Source organism: Oryctolagus cuniculus, chromosome 11 (assembly GCF_051225735.1).
Source record: "Oryctolagus cuniculus isolate XC-2025 breed Fujian yellow rabbit chromosome 11, ASM5122573v1, whole genome shotgun sequence".
Taxonomy (NCBI): domain Eukaryota; kingdom Metazoa; phylum Chordata; class Mammalia; order Lagomorpha; family Leporidae; genus Oryctolagus; species Oryctolagus cuniculus.
This window is the reverse complement of record NC_142877.1, coordinates 99121360-99147336: the sequence shown is the minus strand read 5'-3', so window position 1 is coordinate 99147336 and position 25977 is coordinate 99121360. Positions and strand designations below refer to the sequence as shown.

The window sequence follows — 25977 nt, the reverse complement described above, 5'->3', positions numbered from 1 at the left end:
GTTTCAGAGAGAGAGAGGGAGAGACAGATATTCATCTGCTGGTTCACTCCCCAAATGGCTGCAACAACTCTGGGTGGGCCAGGCCAAATCCAGGAGCCAGGACCTTTATCTGGGTCTCCGATGTGGGTGCAGGGGCCCAGCCACTTGGGCCTTCTGCTGCTTCTTTCCTAGCCAACATTAGCAGGGAGCTGGATTGGAAGTGGAGCAGCTGGGGTCGGCGCTGTGGCAAAGCAGGTTAAAGCCCTGGCCTGAAGCACCAGCATCCCATGTGGGTGTCAGTTCTGGTCCTGGCTGCTCCTCGTCCGATCCAGCTCTCTGTTATGGCCTGGGAAAGCAATAGAAGATGGCCCAAGTCCTTGGGCCCCTGCACCCTCATGGGAGACCCAAAGGAAGCTCCTGGCTCCTGGCTTTGGATCAGCGCAGCTCCAGCCATTGCGGCCTTCTGGGGAGTGGACCAGCAGATGGAAGACCTCTCTCTGTCTCTACCTCTCTCTGTAACTCTTTCAAATATTTAAAATAAATCTTTAAAAAAAAAATAAGGAAGTGGAGCAGCTTGGACTCAAACCAGCTAAACCTGTTATGCCACAATGCCAGTTCCTACTTTACCCATTTTAGGAGTTTTATAGTTTTAGCTCTTTGATTTAGGGCCTTAATCAATTTTGACTTAATTTTTACATATTGTATAAGGTAAAGTCTACCTTCATTCTTTTACCTGTGCCTGTTTTTCCAGCAACATTTGTTGGAAAGATTTATCTTCCCTCCTAGAAAGATACGACACCCTTGTCAAAAATCAGTTGATCATAAATGTGAGGATTTATTTCTGTGTTCTCAGTTCTGATCCATCAGTCTGTGCATCTATATATCTATCCATAAAGACAGTACCACAATGTTTTGAGTACTGTGGTAGCTTGCCTAATTATTCTGACTAGAATTTCCAGGAAAATAAATGTTGAATAGAAATTGTAAAGTAGGCTTCCTCTTGTTTCTGACTTTAGAGGGAAAGCTTTCAGTCTTCCACTGTTGAATATGGTATGTGCTGTGGGTTTTTCTTTTTTAAAGATGTACTTTATTTGTTTATTTGTTTATTTATCCATTGGTTGACTCCTCAAATGGCTGCAACAGCCAGGGCTGGTCTAGGCAGAAGCCAGAATCCAGGAGCCTGGAGCTCCATCTAGGTTTCCCATGTGGATGTCAAGGGCCCAGGTACTTGGGCCGTCTTTTCCTCCTTCCCAGGTGCATTGGGCAGGGAGCTGGATTGGAAGCAGAGAAGCCAGGACTTGAATCAGGGCTCCAATATGGGGTGTTGGCAGCAGCTCAGTTCAGCTCACTGTGGCACAACACTGGCCCCCAGCTGTGAGTTTTTCATGTGTGACTTTATATTAATGAAGTTCCTTCTAGCATTGGTTTATTGAGTGACTTTACCCTGAAAGGTGAATTTTGTTAAGCTATGTTTCCACATCAGTTGAATTATTTGTGATTTATCTTCATTCTGTTAATATATATTGCATTGGTTGATTTTCTTACATCGTTTCTTATGTTGAATACCATCATTGTATTCTGTTGCACCAAAATAAACTTCTTTTAATTTCATTTTCCATAAGCTTCCCAAAGTACCCTCATAGGATTTATTCAGGAAACAGTTTCATGTGCACACAAGATTATCTCATTCTAAGAAAGGAGGTAGGTGGAGAGTTTGACATGTCTGTTGTCTCTAATTGGTTTAGAATGTTCAATTTTTCTGTTTTTAATTGATCTATGTAGTTTTTCTATTGAAAATTTGTAATTTTTCTTTAGGTTTGTCAGTGTTTACTTCATATGTTTTAGGGCTCTATAGTTGGGTACATGTATCTCATGGCCATGGAGTGGACTTTTTACATATATAATGTCCCTGCATGCCCTATAACTTTTTTTTAACAGTTTCTTTTTCTCTGACAGAAATATGGCTACTTCTTGTTTCTTCTGGGTGTTATTTGGAATATCCTTTTCCACCCTTTTGTTTTTAATCTCTTTGTGTCTGTGTATCTAAAGTGAGTCTCTTACATATTGTATATTGATGATTCATATATTTTTTTAAGATTTTATTTATTTGAGAGACAGAGTTAGAGAAAGATAGGGAGGGACAGACAGAAAGGTTTTCCACCTGCTAGTTCACTCCCCAAATGGCCGAAACAGCTGGAGCTGGGCCTATCCAAGGCCATGGAGCCAGGACTTTGTTCTAGGTCTCCCATGTGGGTGCAGGGGCTCAAGCACTTGGGCCATCTTCCATTGCTTTCCCAGACTATAAACAGAGAGCTGGATCAGAAGAAGAGCAGCCAGGACATGAACCGACACCCATATGGGATACTGATGCTGCAGGCAGAGGCTTAACCTACTACATCACAGCGCCAGCCCAGATCATATTTCTATTCTACCAATCTGTCCTAGAGACTTTAGACTATTTAAATTACTTGTAAGGAAGGACTTATTTCTGCCAATTATTTGTTTTGTTTGCTTTATATGCTTTTCGTAATAATGCCTTATTATGAAATTGGGTTTTTTGTAGTGCAACTTTTCTTCCTTTCCTGTATGTATTTATAGTTATTTTCAGTACTATAGGTTTTTAAAATATCCCCCCCCCCAAAGAAAATACCTTTGAGTTGATTATTCTTAATGTCAGTGGTTTCATCTTTACAGTGTTCTAGTCCAGATCCTTCCATAGGCAGGAGAGTCCCTCAGCTGTCATCATTCTTGGCTAAGCTAATAATCAGTTTCCATCACTGAACCTGGGTGGTGGGGGGGCTTAAGACACCATTCTTCTAAAAATAAAAACAGGAAGAATATAAAGCTGCTTTGATTAGGAAATAACATTAAATTGTTGGCCATGATGATTGAGAGAATTTTTGATTGGTGGCTTCTACCTAAGTGGAAATTTTCAACTTAGTTAAAACCAACATTTCTAGAAAGTTACCACTTGAGAGATTATAAAATAAGCCTCTGTTTGAGCATAGTTGGTGTGTTTGATGTACAGTTGTGCATTTTTGAGAAAGATGAACAGAAATTAGATAGGAATTGTGATGGCTGCTCCTGCCATTGTCTTCCATCTTAGCCCTACTGCAGTAGTGGCACAGATAACATAATAATAATAATAGGCCAGCGCCGCAGCTCAATAGGCTAATCTTCCACCTGCAGCGCCGGCACACAGGGTTCTAGTCCCACTCAGGGTGCCGGATTCTGTCCTGGTTGCCCCTCTTCCAGGCCAGCTCTCTGCTGTGGCCTGGGAGTACAGTGGAGGATGGCCCAAGTGCTTGGGCCCTGCATCCCATGGGAGACCAGGAGAAGCACCTGGCTCCTGCCTTCGGATCAGCGCGGTGCACCGGCCGCAGCATGCTGGCTGCGGCAGCCATTGAAGGGTGAACCAACAGCAAAGGAAGACCTTTCTCTCTCTTTCACTGTCCACTCTGCCTGTCCAAAAAATAATAATGTACAAGAAAGCTGGTGACCCATCTGGATGATTTGCTGAACTTTTCAGGAGGTGAGGAAAGCTCAGATTTATCAGTGGTCTTGAGTGTTTACTAAAGGATGGCTCCACTGGACTCCGGTGAAAGCAGGGAAATCTAGTGGATACAAACTTGGTATTTACACAAGACTCTTAGGTCTCAAGTCTTTCCTAGAACAGTGCTGGTGAGTAGTGCTACAAAGTCTGTTTCTCCAGCTGCACTGATAGTAGCTCTTGATTCTTACAGCATCGTCCTCGTCATCTTCCTTTCTCCCTCGAGTTTATGCAGCTGAGGCTGTCAAGTGAATTCACAGGTGATATTGTCCTGTTGTGGGTCATGTAACTCATCTCTGGATGATGTCCATGCATCATTTTACTAGAAGATTGTTTTTGGTGCCCAGTCTTGGCCTTTTGCTCTTTCATAGAATTCCACGCCAATCACTCTGATGTTGCAGAAGCCCTCTCCTCTTCTGTGAATTTAGACTCTATTGTTTAATTTCTGTAATACTATCTCTTACAATGATGAACTGTAGGCCTTTTTTCAGTAAAGTTAAATCCAACCATACTCTTCACTGAATTCCTCAAGTGTTTCCTCTCTCACCCGAATTGAAGCATCCTCTTTCCTGCTTGCCCTTTTCTTCTGTTATTTGATACTCATTCATTCTTTGGGTCTCAATTTGGATCTCAATTCAGTTATTTCTTCCAGAAAGCCTTCCCTGACACACACCGCACCTTACCCAGACGGGGTTATGTGCTCTGCTATTTAACAGCCTTTCTTTCCAACAGCATCCTTATACTTAAACCTGTAACCACACTTAACCGTACTTTATTTCCCTCTCACTAAACTATGAGCTTTATGAAGGAGAGGATTATTTCTTACCCAAATCTATATCCCAGTCCAAGAAACATTTTAGAATATTTTTTGTTGATTGAATTAAGAGCACGCGCTGAGAGGTCCTAGGTTACAGTCTTATCAGTTATGTAACATTAACTTGGAACTGTCTATTCTCTCTGAACAAAGACAAATGCAGCAATCAAAAAATGATACAAAAGCAAGTTTTTCTTTCTGGCAGGCTAAAATATGTGACTACTAAAGTATATGACTAATCTGCAGAAACTTAAGGACTAACCTAAAATCAAGGTGTTCTCCACACACACATACCTCACACTGGGAGAGTAGGACTGGGGATAAAGTCAATACTGGAGAAGTGTAGGCAAGGCCAGCTTTATAATAACTAAAAATATGCTCTCCCAGAAAAAAAAATAGTGCAAACATGTACTTAAGATTTTTGTGTACCAGGTACTTTTTATGTGAAGATATAGCTTGCTAGTTTAAATTCTTTTGAAGTTCCCTGTAGCTTAAGATCTTGGCCTCTAGAATCAAAATGCTGAGTTTGAAATCTAGGCAACATGACGATCTTCAGACAGTTAACAACCATTCTGGGCCTCAGTTTCCTCATCTGTGAAATGGCTTATGGTACTTCCTTCATAGTGTTGTTGGGAAGACCGAGTCACAGTGCCTGGCACTGAGATACCTGAGACCTCTTAGCACTCTCTAGGGACAGTGAGTTGTTCACCTCTGTTAATTTGCTGTTTCTACGTGCATGTTCCCCACCACCACCACCACAGTATACGCCAGTCTCTGTATCAGACCCATCATGGAAACTGCATTAAACTGAAGTGAGACTGGGGGGATAACAACCTTTATTACCAAGCCTGGCAGTTCACATTCCCTGTATCAACAGAGTGGCTAAGAGAATAAATGATAACTTGGCTTTTTTCCTTCCTCCTTACTTCCCCCTTCTCAGTACAGATCAACTGATGGAACTTAAAATGTGAAAGATCAGGAGACTGCTTTTCAAACTCATTCCATTCTCTCTCAATTCAGCCACAGTAATTTATTTTTAAAGCACTTGTGGATATGCCTTATTTAAGGTAGGTAACAAAACTCATTTTACAACTTGTATCCATATGGAAAAGTGAAGTTGGGATGATCCCAAGTAAATGAAAGAAAACTAGCCCATTTGCCTCTAAACATCTTTTATCACAAAGTATTTATTGAACAAAAATAGTATAACAATAAAAATGATACATGTATGAAAGTGAATGAAGATTTCAAGTCATAGAAAAGATGTGTACAAAGAGACCAATGTTCAGGTTATATACTTGTGGTTCCAGAAAACTTAAGCCACAGTAGTTTAACATTGATCAAGCAGACATATAAAAGGGAGTGGGGTATCTAATGTTCTTTGAAATCTATTTTCTGGCTAAAATACATATTTAAAACACACACACACATGCACACGCACAGAATGAGGCAGAGCTTAAGAGTTACACTTCAATACCTTGTCTGCTACAGTGAGTATCCTGACCCACCAAAAATTGTATTTTTTCCATCTATAATAGAGTACGTGTTCATCACAGTATTCGAATAAAATCAATTTATATTCCTTTGGACCAAATTTCCAGTCAGCTTTTACATCTTAAAAATTCTAAACGTGTATATATATATATATATTTTGCACATTAATTTTATAAGATTCTTGCATTTTAGACTAATCTTACCTCGCGAAACAATTTATCTTTTTCTTACCTAACATAGTTTGGGCCAATGATTACTTATAGCAAGGCACTGGGGACAATCAGACTGAACACACTCAGTGTTCTGTCTTCAGAGCTTTGTGGCTTCAGGCAACCCCCAGCTTCTCCCGTGCACCTGTCCTGACCTGGAAACTGGTGGGAGGCATTCTTGAAGGCCCCTCCTAACTCTGAACATCCTGCATTCTACTGTAACTACCAGTTCCCTGAACCACCTCCCTTTATTGTATTACTACAGAATCATCTTTAGCCTGTAAGGGGGTGACAGTATTGTCTGTGTGGATTTTGGATGCACTCCTATTACTCCATAATCAAGGAGGCATGTGTTTTCTCTAATCTTTCTAATAATCCCTGTAATTTAACACCTGGCTTGCATCAGTTATTTGGTTCATTTCAAACTGATCCCTATTACTTGTAGTTAATGGTTACAATTAACTTTGCTACTTCTATACAGGTGCAATGCCTGCTGATTTTCTGAAGGAACAAAAAAATTAACACTGCTGTAAACCACAGCACACAAAAGAATTTATTACAGTATTCCAGACTGTTATCAGTTCAGTTCCACAATAAGTTCCTTCAGAATATTTTTTAGATTTCCTTTACTCTCAGCATAAATTTAGCAATTCTTTAAGTAGTGTATCCTCCCTCTGAATTTCCACAAGTCAGAGCTGCAGTACTTCCAGTTTGGTTTGTTGTAAGGAGGTTACTGACCCATGAAGATCGTGACAACACATGATGTAGCAAAACTGTTGTTTGGAGTCATCTGTAGTCTGGGAGCTCTAACACAGTAAATATATCAGATGATGTGACTCTGTGGAAAATGGAGAGAACCAGGGCTTGTTTTTAAAATAAGAATATGCTAACAGGAAATACCCTAGGGGCTCAAGATAATGTGAATTTGATGTAACTCTTCTGATTTTTGTTTCAGAGGCATCTAAGTTCATTTCTTTAAAAATGTACTTTAGAGCATTTTCTCTTACGAATTTTTATTGTCTAAATATGGCTTGGTTTATTCATATAAAAATGTTACTTGGACACTACATTGAGTTTCAGTTCAAAAATGTTCTAAGGCAATTCTTAACAATTGAAAGCAAAAAAGTGATATGATTATGCTTTCACATTGCTTATTTGTGAAAAACAGTGAAATTCTACTAGAGAGCTGTTTGTTACTAATTTTTGTCTTTCATTTTTCTTAATACTAAAAAATATATAAATCATTTACATAAACTAAATGCAAAGGAAGGCACAGCTGGTTATAGGGTGTTATAAGCACAGTTCAGCATATGCAGAATTAAGGAAAAAGCTTCACATCCTTATTAGTTCTACTGAAAACCATTAAGAAAAGTTCTTCACTGTCAACAGTGTTCAACACTTAAGAGCTACGAGGATATAAAAACAGACATTAAAATTCACTTAATGCAAAACAGATTTTCATATATATTTGAATATATATAAAAACAGTTTTTAAAATGCTAACATAAATCTAGACTATCCATGTTATGAAAAGTGCAAACCAAATTAACAGGGGGTTTCACGATGTCCTTCTTACGACACAGGTAAACTAGCCCATGGGACAGATCTGTTTCATCTGTTAATGAGTCTTTAATTTTGGCCAGATGTCATCAGGATTTCTGGGAGTTGGAAGAAAGCAGTACTGGAGAAGCAGCTCTGTCCAGACTGGGGATTGGCACTGGCATGTGGCCGTTAAGCAGTGTGGGGAACTGTAGGGAAGAAAAGATTTTTTTAATTAATTATTACAAATTCAGTGGAAGAACTTGGGTCCCTGACACTGCCAAACCATAGTTCAGTTCTCTCATCACCCTTGTAGTAGAGACTGGTTGCCAATGTATTTCACAGAGTAACTGGAAGGTGACAATGAGAACAAGATTACCCACAATATATTCAGGGTAGGGCCCTGAAAATGTCTATTCTATATGCAGAGGCTGCTAGAAGATACTTTATAAATTACTGAAATGTTCTAAAACCATTTCTAAAGATTCCAAGCTACTTGGAATGCCAGTTTGCTTTAAAAATTAAAAAAGACCCAGTCAGACCAGACTACCATATTTGTAATTTCTCATTGTATTTTTGACTGTCAATATTCCAGAGTACTACAAAGATGTTTCTCAGTATTATGTTTCTACCTTAAAAGACTTAGAATAGAAAAAACATTTTTACTTTGGAGCGGAGAAAGTATTCTAATTAAAATGATAAAAACAAATCTATTAGAGATCACCCATAAGTGACAAGCTTAAAGAATGAAAATAATTTCTGTGTTGCTGGTAATCAAGATACATAGTAGGATAAGGTATATACTTTCAAAGGTGAAACTTGTTTCAAACAAATACATTAGCTATACACTCAACTGGCCAGGAATAAAGAAAGGACTCCTTTTGATAGGTGACGACTTGCAACTAGGTATGTCTAGGATGATATTTGTCAAAATCATCTGGACTGTCTTCTAGCTTAATTCCTGTTTAGTTCAGCTGGAGTTAAATATTAAACTTAAGCACTGAGTATCGAACTTAAGGGCCTGGCACATATTAGAAGTACAATAAATATTTGTAGAGCAAGTCAATGAGTATTCTTTGTAATTTCCAGGCTGTTTCAGTAACATTGTCTATACCTTAACAGTTTTATCAAAGGTTATCACATCCTATGCTATCTGGGGGCTACACAGTAAGTTTTGTAATCTCCATTTTCCAGATGAGAAAAACAGTGAAAGAAATTCTGATTGGTGAAAGGTCACAGCAAGTCAGCAGCAAAACCAAGTTTTAAACTGTCTGAAATATTTCCTCCGTCAAACTGCCCAGTTCATTGTGGCACAGGTCTTTAATAACTTTCACTTTTAGTAGTTTTGAGCATATGCAACATTTCTCATTTCTGATATTTTGGAATTTTTTCTATAGTTTCATCCACTTATGTTATCGATTCACATATAATTTTGTGTGTTCAACCCATGCTCTTAACCACTATTCCTGTTGACTTAGAAGTGAACACTGGAAGAGCAGGTTTTGAACTTTGATTCCTTTGATTCGAGTCTTCTCTCTGGTCTTTACTCATCAGCTTTGGCTTTGTTTATGTGCACACACTCCACTGCCGGCATTCCTCTCGATTAGCCGGCCTTTCCTGGCGTGTACCTTGGTCATCTTTATTGGCTGCTCTCCCACCACAGTCCCCTTCTTGCCTCAGCCATCTTTTCTCCCATACCATGCCTGGACTTGACAACTATTCCATTTTAAATGTCCCCAACCAATGCCTCTTCCCACAAGACCTACTTTTTAATCTGGTGCTCAGTGGTGACTAGGAATAAATTTAGCTCTCAACTTGAATTAGGGCTCTGCCATTTACTAGTGTGTGATCTTGGGTAAGTTGGGCAGTATCTCTTAGTTTTCTCAGTTCTAAAATAGAACTGGGGCCAGTGCTGTGGCTCAACAGGTTAAAGCCCTGGCCTGAAGTACTGGCATCCCATATGGGTGCCGGTTCTGGTCCTGGCTGCTCCTCTTCTGATCCAGCTCTCTGCTGTAGCCTGGGAAGGCAGTGGAAGATGGCCCAAGTCCTTGGGCCTCTACACCCTCATGGGAGACCCGGAAGAAGCTCCTGGCTTTGGATTGGCGCAGCTCCTGCCGTTGCGGCCATCTGGGGAGTGAACCAGTGGATGGAAGATCTCTGTCTCTACCTCTCTAACTCTTTCAAAGAAAATAAATCTTTAAAACAGAATTATTGGGAATATGCAATATTTTTTTTTAGTGTTTCAAACAATGTCAGGCACATGGTAAGCCCTCAATAAATGCTATTAGCATTTCCAGTCTTTTAATAGTAGGTAACCATGCCTTTCCCCATTTCTCACCACCTGCTGACTCCTTAAACCCAACTCAAGTCTTCTCAGATGTCTTCTAAATAGACTCCTGTGTCCACTGTCCCAGCCTGAGAGGACTTGGAGCACTGTATAGGTTTCCACTCATCTTTTCTGTCCCTTCCACTTCTTTAGTCCTCTCCACGCTGACAGTAGTGACAACTTGAAAGCTTACACTCTGCTCTGCAGCTTGAAAAGCTTCAACCATGAAGGTGGAGCCCCTCGCAGATACTACTGAAGGCCCACAGCTGTTCATCTGACCTGAACGCCCATCACTGTCCATTCCTGAACTGACTTTCATATTCAAGTCATGCCCATCTATTAGCCTAAACTGTGCTCTACTCACTGTGAAAATCCTGTCCTTCCTTCCCCACTCAGTTCAGTGGTGCTGCTTCCTTAGAGCCCCTGTCCAGTACCCAGCTGCAAAGAGCTACTCTGGCAGTTTCCCTGGGCACTTTGTTTACCCAGCATTCACTTGCTGTATTCCCTGCAGTCGCTGCCACACAGCACTGCAAATATTTGCTGGGTTAGATTTGTGGAGTTAAAAATTACAGAACACATTTCTCAACTGAAAACTTAATTAGCTCCACCTTATTTCAACATACATCTGTACCTACTAGGTATATCCGAAATTTGATCCAACTCCATTTTAAACATGACGAACAGACATCTAACAAACTCAAAACGTCCAACTGTCTAGTGTTAAGAGACTGTACACTTACTTGTAAATCAAGGTTCTGTATTTACATTTGGAACCTTTCCTCGTTAAAACATTTCTCTGGGGCCAGTGTTATGGCACAGAGGGTACAACCCACCACCTGAGACACCAGTGTTTCACCCACAGAGGTGCCAGTTCAAGTCCCTGTTGCTTTCCCGATCCAGCTCCCTGCTAATGTGCCTGGGAAAAAGCAGAAGGTGTCCCAAGTCCTTGCACCCACGTGGGAAACCTGGAGAGAGTTCCAGGCACTTGGCTAGGTGCTGTTTTGACCATGTGGGGGAGTGAACCAGCAGAGGGAAGTTCTTTCTTTCCCTCTCTCCCCCCATCTCTCTCCCCCTCTCAAATCTTTGTCAAAAAATTCTCAATTACAAAGTGTACCTCTCTTCCAGAAAGGCTGGTTTCCTTTCCCATCTCTCCTTCCCTGAAGCTCTTCAATATCTAACAATTCTATCAGGTATTCTGTGCAAAAATAGCTCTGTCAGCTATTACCCAAGGGGACTTGCCTTTCCAATGATCACAACAGGAAACTGGCCAACATCACTCAACAGCTGTTATAGGCCAAGTCTGCTTCGTTCTTCTCTCCAACACATTGATAGCATATGTGAAAGAAGTTGTTGCTTTAAAACAAAATTATCTTCATTGGTTTAAAATGGACACTGTCGATTAAGAGATACTTAAAGGGCACTACTGATTGACAGTAATCTGAATTCTGAAAACCTATCAACTGTAATGTTCAGTCTTAAACATGAGAAAGAATTGGGGTAGAGGTTTGGCATAGGAATTAAAGCATTTGAAATGCCTGCATTCTCTATCAGATTGCCCGGGTTCAAGTCCTGGTACCACTCCCAATTCCACCACTCCCAATTGCACCCTGGGTGGCAGCAGCTGATGGCTAGTACCCGAGTTCCTGATACCCATGGCAGAGACCTGCACGGAGTTCTAGGATCATTGTTTCAGCATGGTCCAGTCCCAGCTGTTGCAGACATTTGGGGAGTGACTCAGTGGATGGAAGATTCTCTCTCTGCCTTTCAAGAAAAAAAATTAGTCCTCTTACCATATTTTGTTGCTTACCTCTTTCAACTTTTACCACCCTCAACTGCTTTTTTCACAGGAAGAGTAATATTTTAAAATGAACAAAATTGTTTTTAGTCTCATGGATGCAACCACAAAAGAGGGCCCAAAAGCATGCAAGCTGTCAGCCACTGAGACTGCAATGTATATTTTTTTCAGAGCTGTATTTTGAATGGCTCCAGGAGAGAAGTCCATTTGGTGTAACTAAAATAAAACCCTAACCAGGTAGCCTTTAAATGTAGTAATTCTGAATTCCAAGTGTAATTTAGGAACCACTGTTCTGCACTGATTCCTAGACCAGCAGCATCACTAGAACCTTGAAAGAAAATGTTTTTATCAGGTGCCACACCCCCAGGGTGATCCTGTCACATGCTAAATTTGAGAGCCACTGGTCTGCAGAAGTGACTGAGGAGGGTGTGCACCTCTCCCAACTCCCAGAGAAGCCATAGTGTATACAATCACTGTGGACTAAACCAGTGTTGCTACTAGGGATACTGGGCTGGAAAAGTTGAGATGTAAGGCAAGGAGTCCCAAAAAAAATCCCGAATTAGTTATTCTCTAAGAGGTCAACAAGCCCTGTAGCAATCAGATGCCAGAATTCGCACTAAGGAAAGCAATGAGCGGCCATTCATTATTTCCAGACACCTACTGACTCTGCAGACGCTGCTCCATTCTAGGATTATAGAGTGTGCAACCCCAACTCCGCGGGCCTTACTGTAGCCGCACAGCTCCTTCCTACCAGAATACTGCTTGAATCTCAAGGCTTAGGCAAAACAAGCTCTTGGATTTCCCCAACAAAAGATTAGTATTCCTAATCTAGAACTTTCCTAATACTGTATTTGCTTTTTGCTATTTCTAGTTTATACATCTCCAAGTTGAAATGGTTCAAAGTCAGCATGTTAGCTGTGCATGACCATAGCTCAATTCCTTGTAATGGGAATACAGAGCAGGGGAAAGAAAGAAACCTGAGTACCCCAGGGACACAGTCACACCATGACACCCGACTCCACTACTAGGAAACCAGAGAACCAAGATAGCAATCAAAACCTATTTAGTCAGACCCACCCTTCCAACAAGATCCTGAATCCTAGCATGTCTAACCCCTAGCAAATGGTCACCTTAACAAGCAAAATGACCAGTTAAAAAGGTCAAGTCTCCCTGATCTAACATTTTCCTTTCTTAGATATCTCTACAAATTCTAGCATCCGCTCATTTACACAGTCAGCCATAAATAGGAGTACCATTTGTGTACCAAGCAATGCTCTAGATGCTGAGGGGCACCATGGGGAATAGGATTCCTGGTTTCTTGCAGACCCACAGTCTAGTGGAGGAAAGATGGACAGGACAGCGGGCAGTCAGTGCCAGATGGTACAGGAGCCCAAGGACTGCGGCTCACTTGGAGCGAGCCACACTGTGGGGTGTGGAATGCAGGGTGGGTGAGACAAGGCTGCCGTGTGCCCACCTTTGGCTTCATTCCTGTCCCTCGGATCCTTTCTACCTGTGCTCACATATTCAAACAACAGCACCGTGGTTGGTGGTTAACAGTCTCTGGACCTCAAAGAGGAGATGATGCTTCCCAGCCGACAGCAGGGCGTGCTGCTGCAGGATTCCAGTGTGTGAATGAACAGGAAGGCGCTCACCGAGTGCGGAGAGCTCTACCAGGTGGAGCAGCCCAGTCTCATCATTTTTAACTGAATGCTCTGGATGGGCCTTTTTTGCTGCAGAATGAGGAACAGCCGGTTTTGATTCGCAGACGTTTGCAGACACGTTTCTATCCCAATAGGGAGAAACTGTTCACTGCTTTTATTTTGTAATCTACTTCAAGTCAGTCACGACACTAATAGGATTTATCTTCTAAAGCTTCTTAGGAACTTTGAAAACTTTTTCTCAAAGTTAAAAGCTTAATACATTTCTAGTTCGCATTACCAAATGAAAACATCCAAAGCACTTTAAGAATTAATTGTTCCACACAGGGATACCTGACATGAACATGCCTTTCTGCCCCCAGTGAAAAATGTCTGCCTCTGAAGGGTATGCAGCCCCCCTCACTTGAACTCCCTTTGGAAACTTAACATTGTAATCAAACATAGGACAGAAATCACCACCTGTAACTTTGCAACTCAGAAGAGAAAACAGCCCTCCTAAGTTCGATGTTTGCTCACCTGGAACAGCGTGTTTGGCCCCTGTAGCCGGGCAGGACTCAATGGAGCAACTGGACTAAGGCTGCTCCAGAAATGTATGCTGGACAGCAGTGGACTTGGGGTCAGAAGCAATCCATTTGGTGTCTGGGAGAAAAAGCAGATACACAGTTCTTGGTATAGATTTGCATACCTCCAGCCATGACCAAGCAGCAGAGACGTGAGGTGCACTGGCCAGGGGCCAAGAGACAAGCCTCTTCCGCTCAGGACAATCTGGTAACTTCCACACTGTTTGACTTCTGTTTTCTCCAATGTTAATTTTATGAGCAACTGTACAGCAGAGGGATTGACCAGCTATTTTCCCTAAACATTCTGGTGGAAAACTCAAGCTTGCATCATCTTTTCTCCAAATGGTTCCCTCAACTTACTTCCTGTCCCAGATTAACCAAGATGTAGGACACAGCAAAACAGGCTGTCATGACGATGTTACTGGTCATTTGTATGTTCTTGGTTTTTCTACAGCAGACACCCATTACTTGGGTTACACAGACACACATTTTTTAAACCACTTCCCCAAGCTTCACTTTCTGTAACAGTAGCCCTTTAATAGTTTAAGATCTGCTGTTAAAATAGCCTGTAGCAGCTTCTTCCAAAGCCCCACGCTGGGGCTTCCAGATTTCACTCCGGATGTGGGGTTGGTGAGAATTCATCACCCTGCGATATGTCAGGTTGGGTGTGAAGCCCAAACTCTGGGTTTCCCAGGAGACTGAGAGGGCCTGCATGTGCACGCGCACGCACGCACACACACAGCAGGAGTCCTGGCCCGAGAGCCAGCTAGTGAGCAGGAGAAACAGCCGGCCCAGCTGGTGAGTCTGCAGTTTTTATTCTTAGTGGCAGACTCCTTGGCACAGGGTGCTCCTGCACCTTGGGTGCCTGCAGGGAGCCCCTCCGTGGGCCTGTGATGTCAATAAGGTGCTTTGTATGAGCAGCAGCGCAGCCCAGGCGCCAGCATCTCCGATTGCATCACGCTGGATGTGAAGTGTTATTTTTTCCTAGAATTGGCCTCAGCAGCTTCATTAATTATCAAGAGCATTTGGGCTTCACCCTGAATTGAAAGGTCTGCTCTGTTTGGTGGAATGGAGACAAACATCGAAAGGTCCTCAAACTGTGAAGTTGCTGAAAAGTAAACAAGCTTTTACCAAATTCTTGGAGTCGTCAGTTCCAGGGCATTTCCTACATACTGAAATGACCTATGAGGTTACTAGGAAAAATACACGTGGTGAATAAGCTTCCCATGTGTTCCAGGCCAAGGCAGTTTGACAAGCGGGGCAGGCCATCTGGCCTGACGGTTAAGAATTAACCGCTAGCAAACCTCTCCATGCCTCAGTTTCCTAACGTGTACAATGAAGAAAATAAAACCCCCCTCAGCACTTGCAAGGTCATGGGAAAGATTTAAATAAGACAATGGACCTTTTTTTTTTTTTTTTGGACAGGCAGAGTTAGACAATGAGAGAGACAGAAAGGTCTTCCTTCCATTGGTTCACCCCCAAATGGTCACTACGGCCGGTGCTGCGCTAATGTGAAGCCAGGAGCCAGGTGCTTCTCCTGGTCTCCCATGGGGTGCAGGGCCCAAGCACTTGGGCCATCCTCCACTGCACTCCCGGGCCACAGCAGAGAGCAGGCCTGGAAGAGGGGCAACCGGGACAGAATCCAGCGCCCCGACTGGGACTAGAACCGGGATGCCGGCACTGCAGGTGGAGGATTAGCCAAGTGAGCCATGGCACCGGCTGACCTAACGCTCTTAATAGGTGTCTGGCACAAAGACCTGGCTCAGCAAGGGTCAAGGGAGTGTGACCGAGTACGAATGCATGTTTCTGAGTGAATAAGTGAATTCGTGATTCACGAGGAGCGTACCTGACTTCCTGGATGCATTTCCTCTTCACGGGAGACATGCCCAAGTACACAGCAAAGTACTTAATGCTCCAAAGCGGATGGACAGTGGACTTAGCTGGCCCGGGAGAAGTGCGCCCCTCAACTGGCAGGCTTGGAGCCACGTGCTCAGGTGATTTGAGGACTAGATCTACTTGTTACTGACGAGCCAGGTTCCAACCACAGTATGTCACATTGACAATCATCAGTGCGTTTCACGATGCCTCCTGGTTTACCCATCGGTGGGAGTTCCTCAGAACTCTAAGGAGACAACTGGAGAGGGGCTGGGTGCAGAGGTTAAGACATTGCTTGGGGGGCCGGCGCCGTGGCTCACTTGGCTAATCCTCCACCTGCGGCACCGGCATCCCATATGGGCGCCCGGTTCTAGTCCCGGTTGCTCCTCTTCCAGTCCAGCTCTCTGCTGTGGCCCGGAAAGGCAGTGGAAGATGGCCCAAGTGCTTGGGCCCTGCACCCGCGTGGGATACGGGGGGAGGCACCTGGCTCCTGGCTTTGGATCGGCGCAGCACGCCAGCCGTGGCGGCCATTTGGAGGGGTAAACCAATGGAAGGAAGACCTTTCTCTCTGTCTCTCTAACTCTGTCAAATTAAAAAAAAAAAAAAAAAGGGCCGGCGCCATGGCTCAATAGGCTAATCCTCCACCTTGCGGCGCCGGCACACCGGGTTCTAGTCCCGGTCGGGGCGCCGGATTCTGTCCCGGTTGCCCCTCTTCCAGGCCAGCTCTCTGCTATGGCCAGGGAGTGCAGTGGAGGATGGACCAGGTGCTTGGGCCCTGCACCCCATGGGAGACCAGGAAAAGCACCTGGCTCCTGGCTCCTGCCATCGGATCAGCGCGGTGCGCCGGCTGCAGCGGCGGCCACTGGAGGGTGAACCAACGGCAAAAGGAAGACCTTTCTCTCTCTGTCTCTCTCTCTCACTGTCCACTCTGCCTGTCAAAAAAAAAAAAAGACACTGCTTGGGATGCTCACATATCAGAGTGCCTGGGTTCGAGTCCTGGCTCTGCTTCCTGTTCCTGCTTCCTGCTAATGTGCACACTGGAGGCAGCAGGTAATAGTTCAAGTGGCTGGGTCTCTACCACCTACCTGGGACAGCCAGCTTGAGTTCCCAGTTGCTGGGCATTTAGGGAATGAACCGGTGGATGGGAGGTCTTTCCCTCTCTCTTTTTGCCTCTTAAGTGAAAAATAAATTTGAAAAAAAAATCTTAAGATGTATTTATTTGAAACACAGTTACAGAGAGAGAGGAGAGAAACATCTTCCATCTGCTGGTTCATTCCCCAAAATGGCTGCAACGACCAGGGGTAGGCCAGGCCAAAGCCAGGAGCCTCTTCCAGATCTCTCACTTGAGGGCAAAGGCCCAAGGACTTGTGCCATCCTCCAGTACTTTCCCAGGCTGTTATAGGGAGCTGGACTGGGAGAGGAAGAGCTGGGACTCGAACCGGTGCCCATATGGGATGCTGGTGCTGCAGGCCATGGCTTTAACCCATTGTGCTACAGCACCAGCACCCAAAAATCTTTTTAAAGAAGAAAACACAGAAGTGTATCAGCTCACAGTTGACCTTTAAGTCATGGGAAGTTCCTAATTGTATGTGAAATAAATAGGAAGAGACGCCACTTTTAAAAAACAAGACACCCTTCTGATCCACAAAACATAGCTTGCTTTCTCTCAACATGGCCATAAATACACACTCATTCCTTTTTAATCCTCTGAGCAGTAAGTAAGAAGTAGAAGTCGTATTTCCATAATCTAAAATTTGTACCCAGGTCTGGATCCGAGATGTTTGCACATTTGTTTCCAAGGGATACAGGATGTACTCAGAATACAGTGCCCTTCTGTTTCTCGTGTTTAATACGTTTGAAATGTTGTCTATAATATATGCAAATAAACACTGTGAAATTACTTCATCCGCGCCTCTCCCTCCCATCCCCCTTCTCCCCAAAGATCCTGTGGCCTTCAAGAGCGACTGGGTTACTTTCTTGTGGAAAGTTTCCCTAAAGCCTGTCCTGGGTCATCGCCAGGACACAGTCAGCTTTACAGCCTGTGTCCACAGGCTCCTGGGGTCGGGCAGGGAGGGCTCGGCCCGAGGGGGAAGGGCGACCGGAAGAAGCCACAAGCCAAACCATGCTTCCTCTTCCTTCACCTGAGAAGGCTGGACTTAACAAAGGAGCCTTTCAGAACCACCACCGGGACCTGCTGCTGGGGCGGCCAGGGAAGGCAATGCCCAGGGCGGCGGGCATTCCTCTGCAGAGGGGAGGAGGAGACCCCCCCCCCCGCCCCAAGACACCGGTAGTCCTCCCCGCTCTTTTCTTCCAGGGCTTAATACTAAACTCCAGGGGGCCGGCGCCATGGCTCACTTGGTTAATCCTCCTGCCGTACTCAGATCCTAAACACTGGATGAACTGCAACCAGGTGCACCCTACCCCTCTCTGGTCACTGTACATCTCCACCTGCGACGCCCCACATGTTCAATCTTGAACTCATCACGTGTCCATATCCACTGTTTCCTAAAGCTTTCTTTTCTGTCTTTGGTACCACCGTTTATGCATGCCATTAATACTGACAGTACCCGATACGATTCGGGTGTCAGAGACAAGGACAAAACAAGAGGTGATCCCAGCCAAGGATAGGCTGGCGCCCTGCACCACGGTCAGCCCTCAGGCATGGCCCCTGGAGCCGGCTTTGAACTCTCGCTTGTATGTCCACTCGTGCTGCATCCACGCCCACGATGTCCTCACAGAGGACGGTCAACAGCAGCTGCCAAAACCTGTCCAGTGCCTCCCACTGATGCTGTGCACCACCAGCTCAGTCATCCTAAAACACTGTGTTCCTCCACACTCTTTCATGTTCCAAAGGGAACAAAAGGACTCCCTGAGCCATAATTGCTTGTTCCCCCAAAACCTGGCTTCACACCCTCCCCAATTTCCCTGAACTGTAGTATTTTGCTTGATGTATTCTAAACTTATCTAAAGAGATAACATATAACTTCAAAAACATTAAGAAAATTGAATCTTATTTTGGTGCAAAAAATTTTTGAAATCCCTGCATTTTTTTCATAGTATGAATTTCCACAAACTGTGTGAAGATTCCTCATATATGATTTCCATTTTCTGCACCAAAATAAGTATCTTAATTCCAATTTCCCACACCCTCTCTAAAGAAGCTTCCTATACATAGAGGGCCACAGAATTCGAGCCAACCAGTCAGTCAACATTCATTCCTGAACTTCCCTGAACACCCAGCCCCCAGGACCCTGGCTACAAACCCTCTCTGCAACTACTCATACACACACTGCATTGGCCTTAACCACCTTTTACAGTCAAGTGTCTCCGTTACCCTGCCTCCAGCTCCAAACTCCGCTCAGCTTCAATGTCCTACAGTCACCAAAGTCCTGTTGACGGTATTCCCGAAGTCTCTCTTAGGTCCATCTCCTTTGACTCATCCCACCGTCCCAGCCTTGGATCCTGTCTTTCACTCGGAATACGACAGTATCCACCTGCACCAGCCTCCCCTCTTGCCAGCCTGTGCCACTAGGGTGACTTCCCAAACACTGCAGATTCTTGCGCACCCCCCTTCCACCACCCCTTGACCTTTGGAACTCGTCCTCTCGCCTTCCCGTTCTTCCCCAGTACACGGGGAAGCCGTTTCACATCTCCCTGCTTCACCTGAGCTGCTCCTCTGCCTACAACACCCTCCTCACCATGTCTGCCAGAAAAACTACTGCTCCTCACACCCTCTGCCAGTGGGATCGTCCATCCACGAGGCTCTCTCCATCCCTCCCCCAGCTCCAGCAAAGTCAGTAGTCTGTGTGTGTCCATGACAGTAAACACCAAGACAACTGATGAGCCCTGAACTCAGACTGTCTCACCTGTGTGTGTAGCCCTAGCTCCCAGCACGGCAGCTGGTACACGACAGGCACCCAGCTCATGTGTGTTGAACTGAACTGAATGATCTTATTCCCTTCAGCTGCTAAGGCGTCTCCTTGCCATGTGTCATCTGCGTTGTTGTCACGGCAGGTCCCATAGTCGTAACAATAAGCACTTGGGCTTTGGTGTCCTTCCTGTGGGCTTACAAAAGACTAGATTCTAACAGGAATTTGTGCTGCACTTGACTTACACCTCTAGCAGCTGTGGATCTGCCATCAAAACAAGTCAATCCCTCAGCCCAGGTTCAGGGGCTGCCGTAACTCCATCCATGCTAACTGAGCGATTACTCCATGTTTCTTAGGGGCTGCAAGCAACTTGTAAGCGCAGAAGAACAGAGACCGCGTCTGTGTTCCTAATCCCTATATCCCCAGGTTCCTAGCAAGTGCCTGGGGGTTCACTAATTATCTCCCAAATGATTCATTCAAAATGCTAGGTAGGGCAGGCTCTGATTAAGCCTCTGCTTGGGAACTCCCACATCCCGTAGCAGAGTGCCGGATGCAAATCCCAGCAGCTCTGCTTCCCATGCAGCTTCCTGCTAACGCTCCTGGGAGGCAGCCGCGGATGGCTCAGGCGCCTGAGTCCCTGCCACCCACGTGGGAGACCGGATGAAACTCTCGGCTCCTGGCTTTGGCCTAGCCAGCCCTGGCTGTTGCTGGCATCTGGGAAGTGAACTAGCACGTGGAAGGTCAATATTTCAAATAAATATTTAATACATCTTTTTAGAATTTGTTGCTCTGCTGACTAAAGGATGAGCTGCTGAACACGAAGCATTTGGAAGTGACTGGAGGTACTGAGTCAGGCCTTAGGAAAGCAAAGCAGAGAAAAACTGAGGTGTCAACCTAGCAGGCTGTACCAACAGACATCTCCCATCTTCAACTCCTATGATGCCAAAGAATCCATGACAATGCCACCTTGGAGTTGAAAAACAATCCTCACATAGAAAGTGATTCTGAATCTGGAAACTCCCACAGCTGTGTGAATCCCAATCAAAACATGTTTAAAGGAATTTGGAAGAGGAGTGGAAATCCCACAGAATCCCACTAACACAGTTGCTATAGAACTGATCTTAAGAAAACAGGGACCAGCCGGCGCCCCGGTTCACTAGGCTAATCCTCCGCCTTGCGGCGCCGGCACACCGGGTTCTAGTCCCGGTCGGGGTGCCGGATTCTGTCTTGGTTGCCCCTCTTCCAGTCCAGCTCTCTGCTGCGGCCTGGGAGTGCAGTGGAGGATGGCCCAAGTGTTTGGGCCCTGCATCCCATGGGAGACCAGAAGCACCTGGCTCCTGGCTTCGGATCAGTGCAATGCACAGGCTGTGGTGACCATTGGAGGGTGAACCTATGGCAAAAAGGAAGACCTTTCTCTCCGTCTCTCTCACTGTCCACTCTGCCTGTCAAAAAAAAAAAAAAAAAAAAAAAAGAAAAGAAAACAGGGACCAAATGGAGGATGCCCTAGGGGTCTAGGGTAGGTACAGAAAGTGGCAGGGCAGAAGCCGGCGTTGTGCCAAGGCAGGTTACGCCGCCTCCTGTGACACCAGCTTCTCGTATCAGCACTGGCTCAAGCCCTGGCTGCTCTGCTTCCGATCCAGCTCACTGCTCACGCGCCGGGGAAAGCAGGGGAAGAGGTCCAAGCACTTGGGTCCCAGCCACCCACATGGGAGACTGGATGGAGTTCTGGGCTCCTGACTTCAGTCTAGCCCAGCCCTGGCCATAATGGGCATTTGGGGAGTGAACCAGTGGATGGAAGATCTCTATCTCTCTCCCCTCCCGTCTCAGTTGCTCTTTTAAATAAGTGAATCACTAAAAAAAAATTATAAAAATATCAAAAGTGGTAGGGGAAGAAGAATTGGGCACAAGGCAACAGAACCATGAGGATCAACAAAAGACCCGAGGGAGGGAGGCAGGCGGAGATGGAGGACCCCAGGGTGGGAAGAGGGAGGGCTCTCCCACAATTGATCTGTGAGAACCAAGCACGTTAGCCTGGGGTGCCAGTGAATCACACCAAACTCTACCAGTGACATCTGCTGCAGAGGACTCCGACAGGGACACTCCCGGTCCCGCAGGAACGGTCGGTGTGGGAGAGCCGCAGGCTAGGGGAGCGTTAGATAGAGAGTGTTAGGGTAGAGTCAGGGTGTTAGAGGGTAGAGAAGAGACCTGGATTACCCTGGGGAGGAGGAAAAGAACCCAAACTTCTTTGGCGTTGGTGCCGATAGCAAAAGAGACCGTACGATGAGAAACTACCCCAGAGCTGCTGCTCACCACGGGGACCCATGATGCTCCAAATTCCAGCTTCATGATTTGCGCTCAAAAGTGTTAGCGCAGCCAACCATGAAGAGGGAGGTTTCGGCATTTCAGACCTCAGCAGGCTCCCTCCACTCGATCAACACTGACCTCAGGCTGCCACACGCATGCCCCTGTGCCCATACAATTCAAGTTCAGCCTCTAACAGCACATGGGAGGTGAACAGAAGTCTCGGCATGAGTGAGGGGCGATGCAAGGTGCTAGCCCCCGATTCTAAACTGCCTTGCCTTTGTTAACATAGCAGGCCAGATGGACTGAACAGAGAGGGCAAATGGGAGGGACAGGACGGATGAGACCAAGGCACAAACACACAGGGATCAGAGGATCCAGCTGGCATCACTCGGGCTGCCACGGTGGCTGGCCAGAGACCAGGAGGGTTTCACGTCCTGGCTCCTGCCTCTCTATCTCCACTGCAATAGCCTGTGCCAGTAGACACAATGACCTTGATATTCAGCAACACTCAAATATGACCTTGGCAGCTGAGCTCCAAGGTCACCACTCCTTGGAACCTGGTTGGCTTTTTGGATTCTAGCTTTTTGGTCCCTTGTAGTCCTATGTTTGAGTCGGTGATCATCACACCCATCTACATTAGCAATCTGTAGGTTAAAAACTCAACAATAAGAATAGTCTCAAGTGCACTTTGTATAGCTCCTAGCAGGTGCACGATACTGCGTGTGGTGGCCATGGGTTGGGGGAGTGGCAGAACGTTGATGATTTTCACTTACACACTGTAGACAGAAATTCCAAATCCGAAGTCGGATCTACTGAGGTATGTGGTTTCACAAGGTCCCCGGAGGCAGCTGTGACCACATGACACAGGTCACGCCAAGACTCTTAGCCTTCCTCCTGTCATGTTTCTAGCTGGAAATAACTGGTCTTGGGACTTAGATTTACAGGGTATTGAGTCACTACTGCACATCTCTCATCTCTTTTACAGCCAACATTCGAGAGAAGGGGATGAGGCTCCCGCAGAACACGGAATATTTGTGTGCAGGGTCACCCTGCACAGAGCACCCCCACGGAGGAAGGGAACGCTTCTGTGGAAGACGGCAAGCGGGGAGTGGAGCTGCCGTGGAAGCAGCCCCAGCCCGCAACCCCCGCCCCACAGCTGGCCTTCCAGCTTGTCCCCAGGGAGGTTTCAGGGAACGGGGCTCTTCCCTCAGGCTGAGGCAGGCTGGAAGTCAGTAGGATTCAGGAGCCCCACCCCAGGCTGCCAAGACCGCATGCCTTTCTGACTGCTACGGGGCTAGTGGGTGAGTTTCTGGGGTAGCCCCTGGTGCAGCTCCCAGGGAGGGCATCCCTGAGCATCCAAATCTCACACTGACTCCAAGTGTACCCCAATTCTAAAGGACCCGAGGCCAGCCTGGTCAAGTGGAAGCCCCGTGGGTATCCCTGACTTCAGGTGAGACACCCAGGTACAGCAGGCAAATGAAGGCCACTTTGAATTGCACTGTGTCCAACCCTTCACCCTGCCTCCCTGTCAGTCACCCGCAGCCTCAGCAGGTGCACAGGGAACAGAATTTCACACTGAAGTTCAAATCCTGAGGCCTCGGCAACCCCAGTGTGTGGGGAGCAACCCGGACTAGACTAAGTTACTGGAATTAAGACTTATTCTATGCATCTGCTCTCCCACAATATGGCACTGGGAGAGAAGTAAACAGCTTCTACACAGCTGCCTCCAGTTCAGCCAATAAACTGTAGGACTTGCTCCTGATTGGAGGAGAGCAGCATGCTCGGCGTGTGGGCAGCCGAGTTGGGATTGGCAGAGGAGGACTATAAAGGAGGAGAGAGACGGCATGCACCAGGGAACATCTAAGGGGAACACCTAAGGGGAACACCTGTGCAGCCCCCGAGAGAGCCGGCCGGCGGTGTGCCGCTCCCCTGCGGAAGTGGGGAATGTGGCAGGGGGAACCGCCCTTCCACGGAGGTGGAAGGGACAGTAGCCAACCCGGGAAGAACCAGCAGCAAACCCGGGGAGGGCCGAGCAGACAAAAGAACAGCGCAGGGTCCTGTGTCGTTCCTCCACGAAGAGGGGGAGCGACACCAGTGCAGCCAGCAACTCCTGTTTTGCACAGGTAGAGCCTTGTACTTCATGCCCGCCCTCCCTACCTCCCCTTCTGCCCGCGCCCCAAGGCCCCCTTCTCCACCTGGCTAGACAGAACCATTCCCTCTCACGGGCCTGAGATGTGGATCCTCTATCTAAGCGGCCTGGCGTCCTCACTCGCTCTGCTCCCCGGCTGAAGACCATTGCTGTGGGCTCTGTCTCCATCCTGCACCTTACACTTCACCAGTGACCCTTCTCTCAGGTCAAGATCGCTCCTCTCCTCAGCCCAGCTGTGCCATCTTCAGCCCCCGCATTCGCAGTACACAGGTCCAAACCCAGGGCAAGCCTCAGTCAACTTCCTCAAAGAGACGGGGCTGGCGCGGGTCCCACGCTACCCGGAGACAGGGCTAAGGCTCATCAAGTAGGTGCTTTAGAGCTGGCTCAGCCTTACAGAGGTCAGCACCCAGGAGGCCAAGGGCAAGGACGCTCAGGCGGCTCATCCGCCTCATTTCCCGCCAGGCCCCTCTCTGGGCTGCTTCCAGAGCCATGATGTCCTCGGCTGTCCTTCCCCGGACGGCTCCGCTGCGTCAGAAACACCTGCTTTAAGCACACATGTGCTCCTTTGCACCCAGCACAGAGGCCAAGGCCTCCCCTCCACAACAGCACACATGGGACCACCTGCTTCCGACTGTGAGCAGCACCCCTCCCCCCAAGCCAGGCCAACAACCATCAAGGAGGGAGAAGCATGGAGAAGAATGTGGCAACTTCATAACTCTTCAGACCCCCAGACTGCCCTCGCGGCAGGCACCCGGAGAGCGCTTCCCATAGGAGCAGGGACTCAAGTTCACGTCTACCACCTACTGGCTGGGCGACCCGGGACGAGCGACTCCACCTCTGTGCCTCATTTGCCTCCTCCAGGCAATGACGTGATCACAGCCACACAGCACAGGGCTGCGGGAGAAACGCAGCAGCACATGTGACGTGTGTAGGACAGAGCCAGGCCCCCCCCCACCGCCCCGGAGGGGCTCAGAGTCCGCCAAGGACCAGGACACCTAACACAAAAGACCACACAGGCAGGGAGAGTCCCCACCCTGGTGCCACAAGGCTCCGGGATAATAACGTCTCCACTTGGAGTGAGCCCACACGGCACGGCTGTGAGCCGGCTTCCTCCTCACAGACACCTGCGCATAGGGCCGGGCGTCCAGCGCAGTGGTTAAAGCATGGCTCAGGACGCCCGCATCCCATATTGGGACGGGATAGGTCTGCATTCTGGCTCTGCTTCTCTCCTAGCTTTCTGGTAACTCACACCCTTGCAGACAGCAGCTGGATGGGTTGGGTGGCTGCCATCAGTGTGAGAGACCTGGACTGAGTTCCAGGCTCTCGGCTTCAGCCTGGCCCAGCCTTGGCTGTGGCAGGCATCTGGGGATGAGGATGCCTTCTGGCCCAGCTCTTGTCTCTTGCTGACTCTCTGCCTTTCAAGTAAAGAGAAATTACGTGTATTGATATCTATTGTTTGGATCCATTGCATAGACATGGAAACAGGTTGACAGTAACTGGGCAGTCACCCCCCTAGGAAGCTGGTAGACAGGACCCAAATCCAGGCCACTGCCCCCAAAATCAACGCTGTGAACCTCGGCTACTGAACAGCATCCAGCTTTGAAGGGGCCGCAGAAATATGGCACGTAGGCACCCCACTGTCTCTGCCCAGCAATTGTCATCTGAACAAGAAAGAGCATATAGTTGTTTTTCCAATTTATTTGTTTGACAGGCAGACAAAGCATGATCCCATTTGCTGGTTTACTCCCCAAATGCCCACAACAGCTGGAACTGGGCCAGGCCAAAGCTGGCAGCCGGAAGTTCACCCTGGTCTCCCATGTGGGTGGCAGGGACTCCACTACTTGAGCCATTTCTGC

At 46.8% G+C, this 25977-nt stretch overlaps 1 protein-coding gene across 5 annotated transcripts in view; it reads right to left on the bottom strand.

Moving 5' to 3' along the window:
* Positions 1–5514: 5514 nt before the first annotated feature.
* ELK3 (ETS transcription factor ELK3) overlaps positions 5515–25977 on the bottom strand; it is a 222376-nt gene continuing 201913 nt past the window's right edge. For 3 of the 5 annotated variants that reach the window (XM_089308809.1, XM_089308812.1, XM_070052728.2), the window contains 2 exons: positions 13881–14003; positions 5515–7794 (listed from right to left, as the gene is read on the bottom strand). In XM_089308809.1, the coding sequence (XP_089164935.1) occupies positions 7696–7794; positions 13881–14003 (222 nt within the window). In that variant the 3' untranslated portion in view covers positions 5515–7695. The remainder of the gene's footprint in view (positions 7795–13880; positions 14004–25977) is intronic. The other 2 variants (XM_089308810.1, XM_070052730.2) reach the window with 1 other exon arrangement.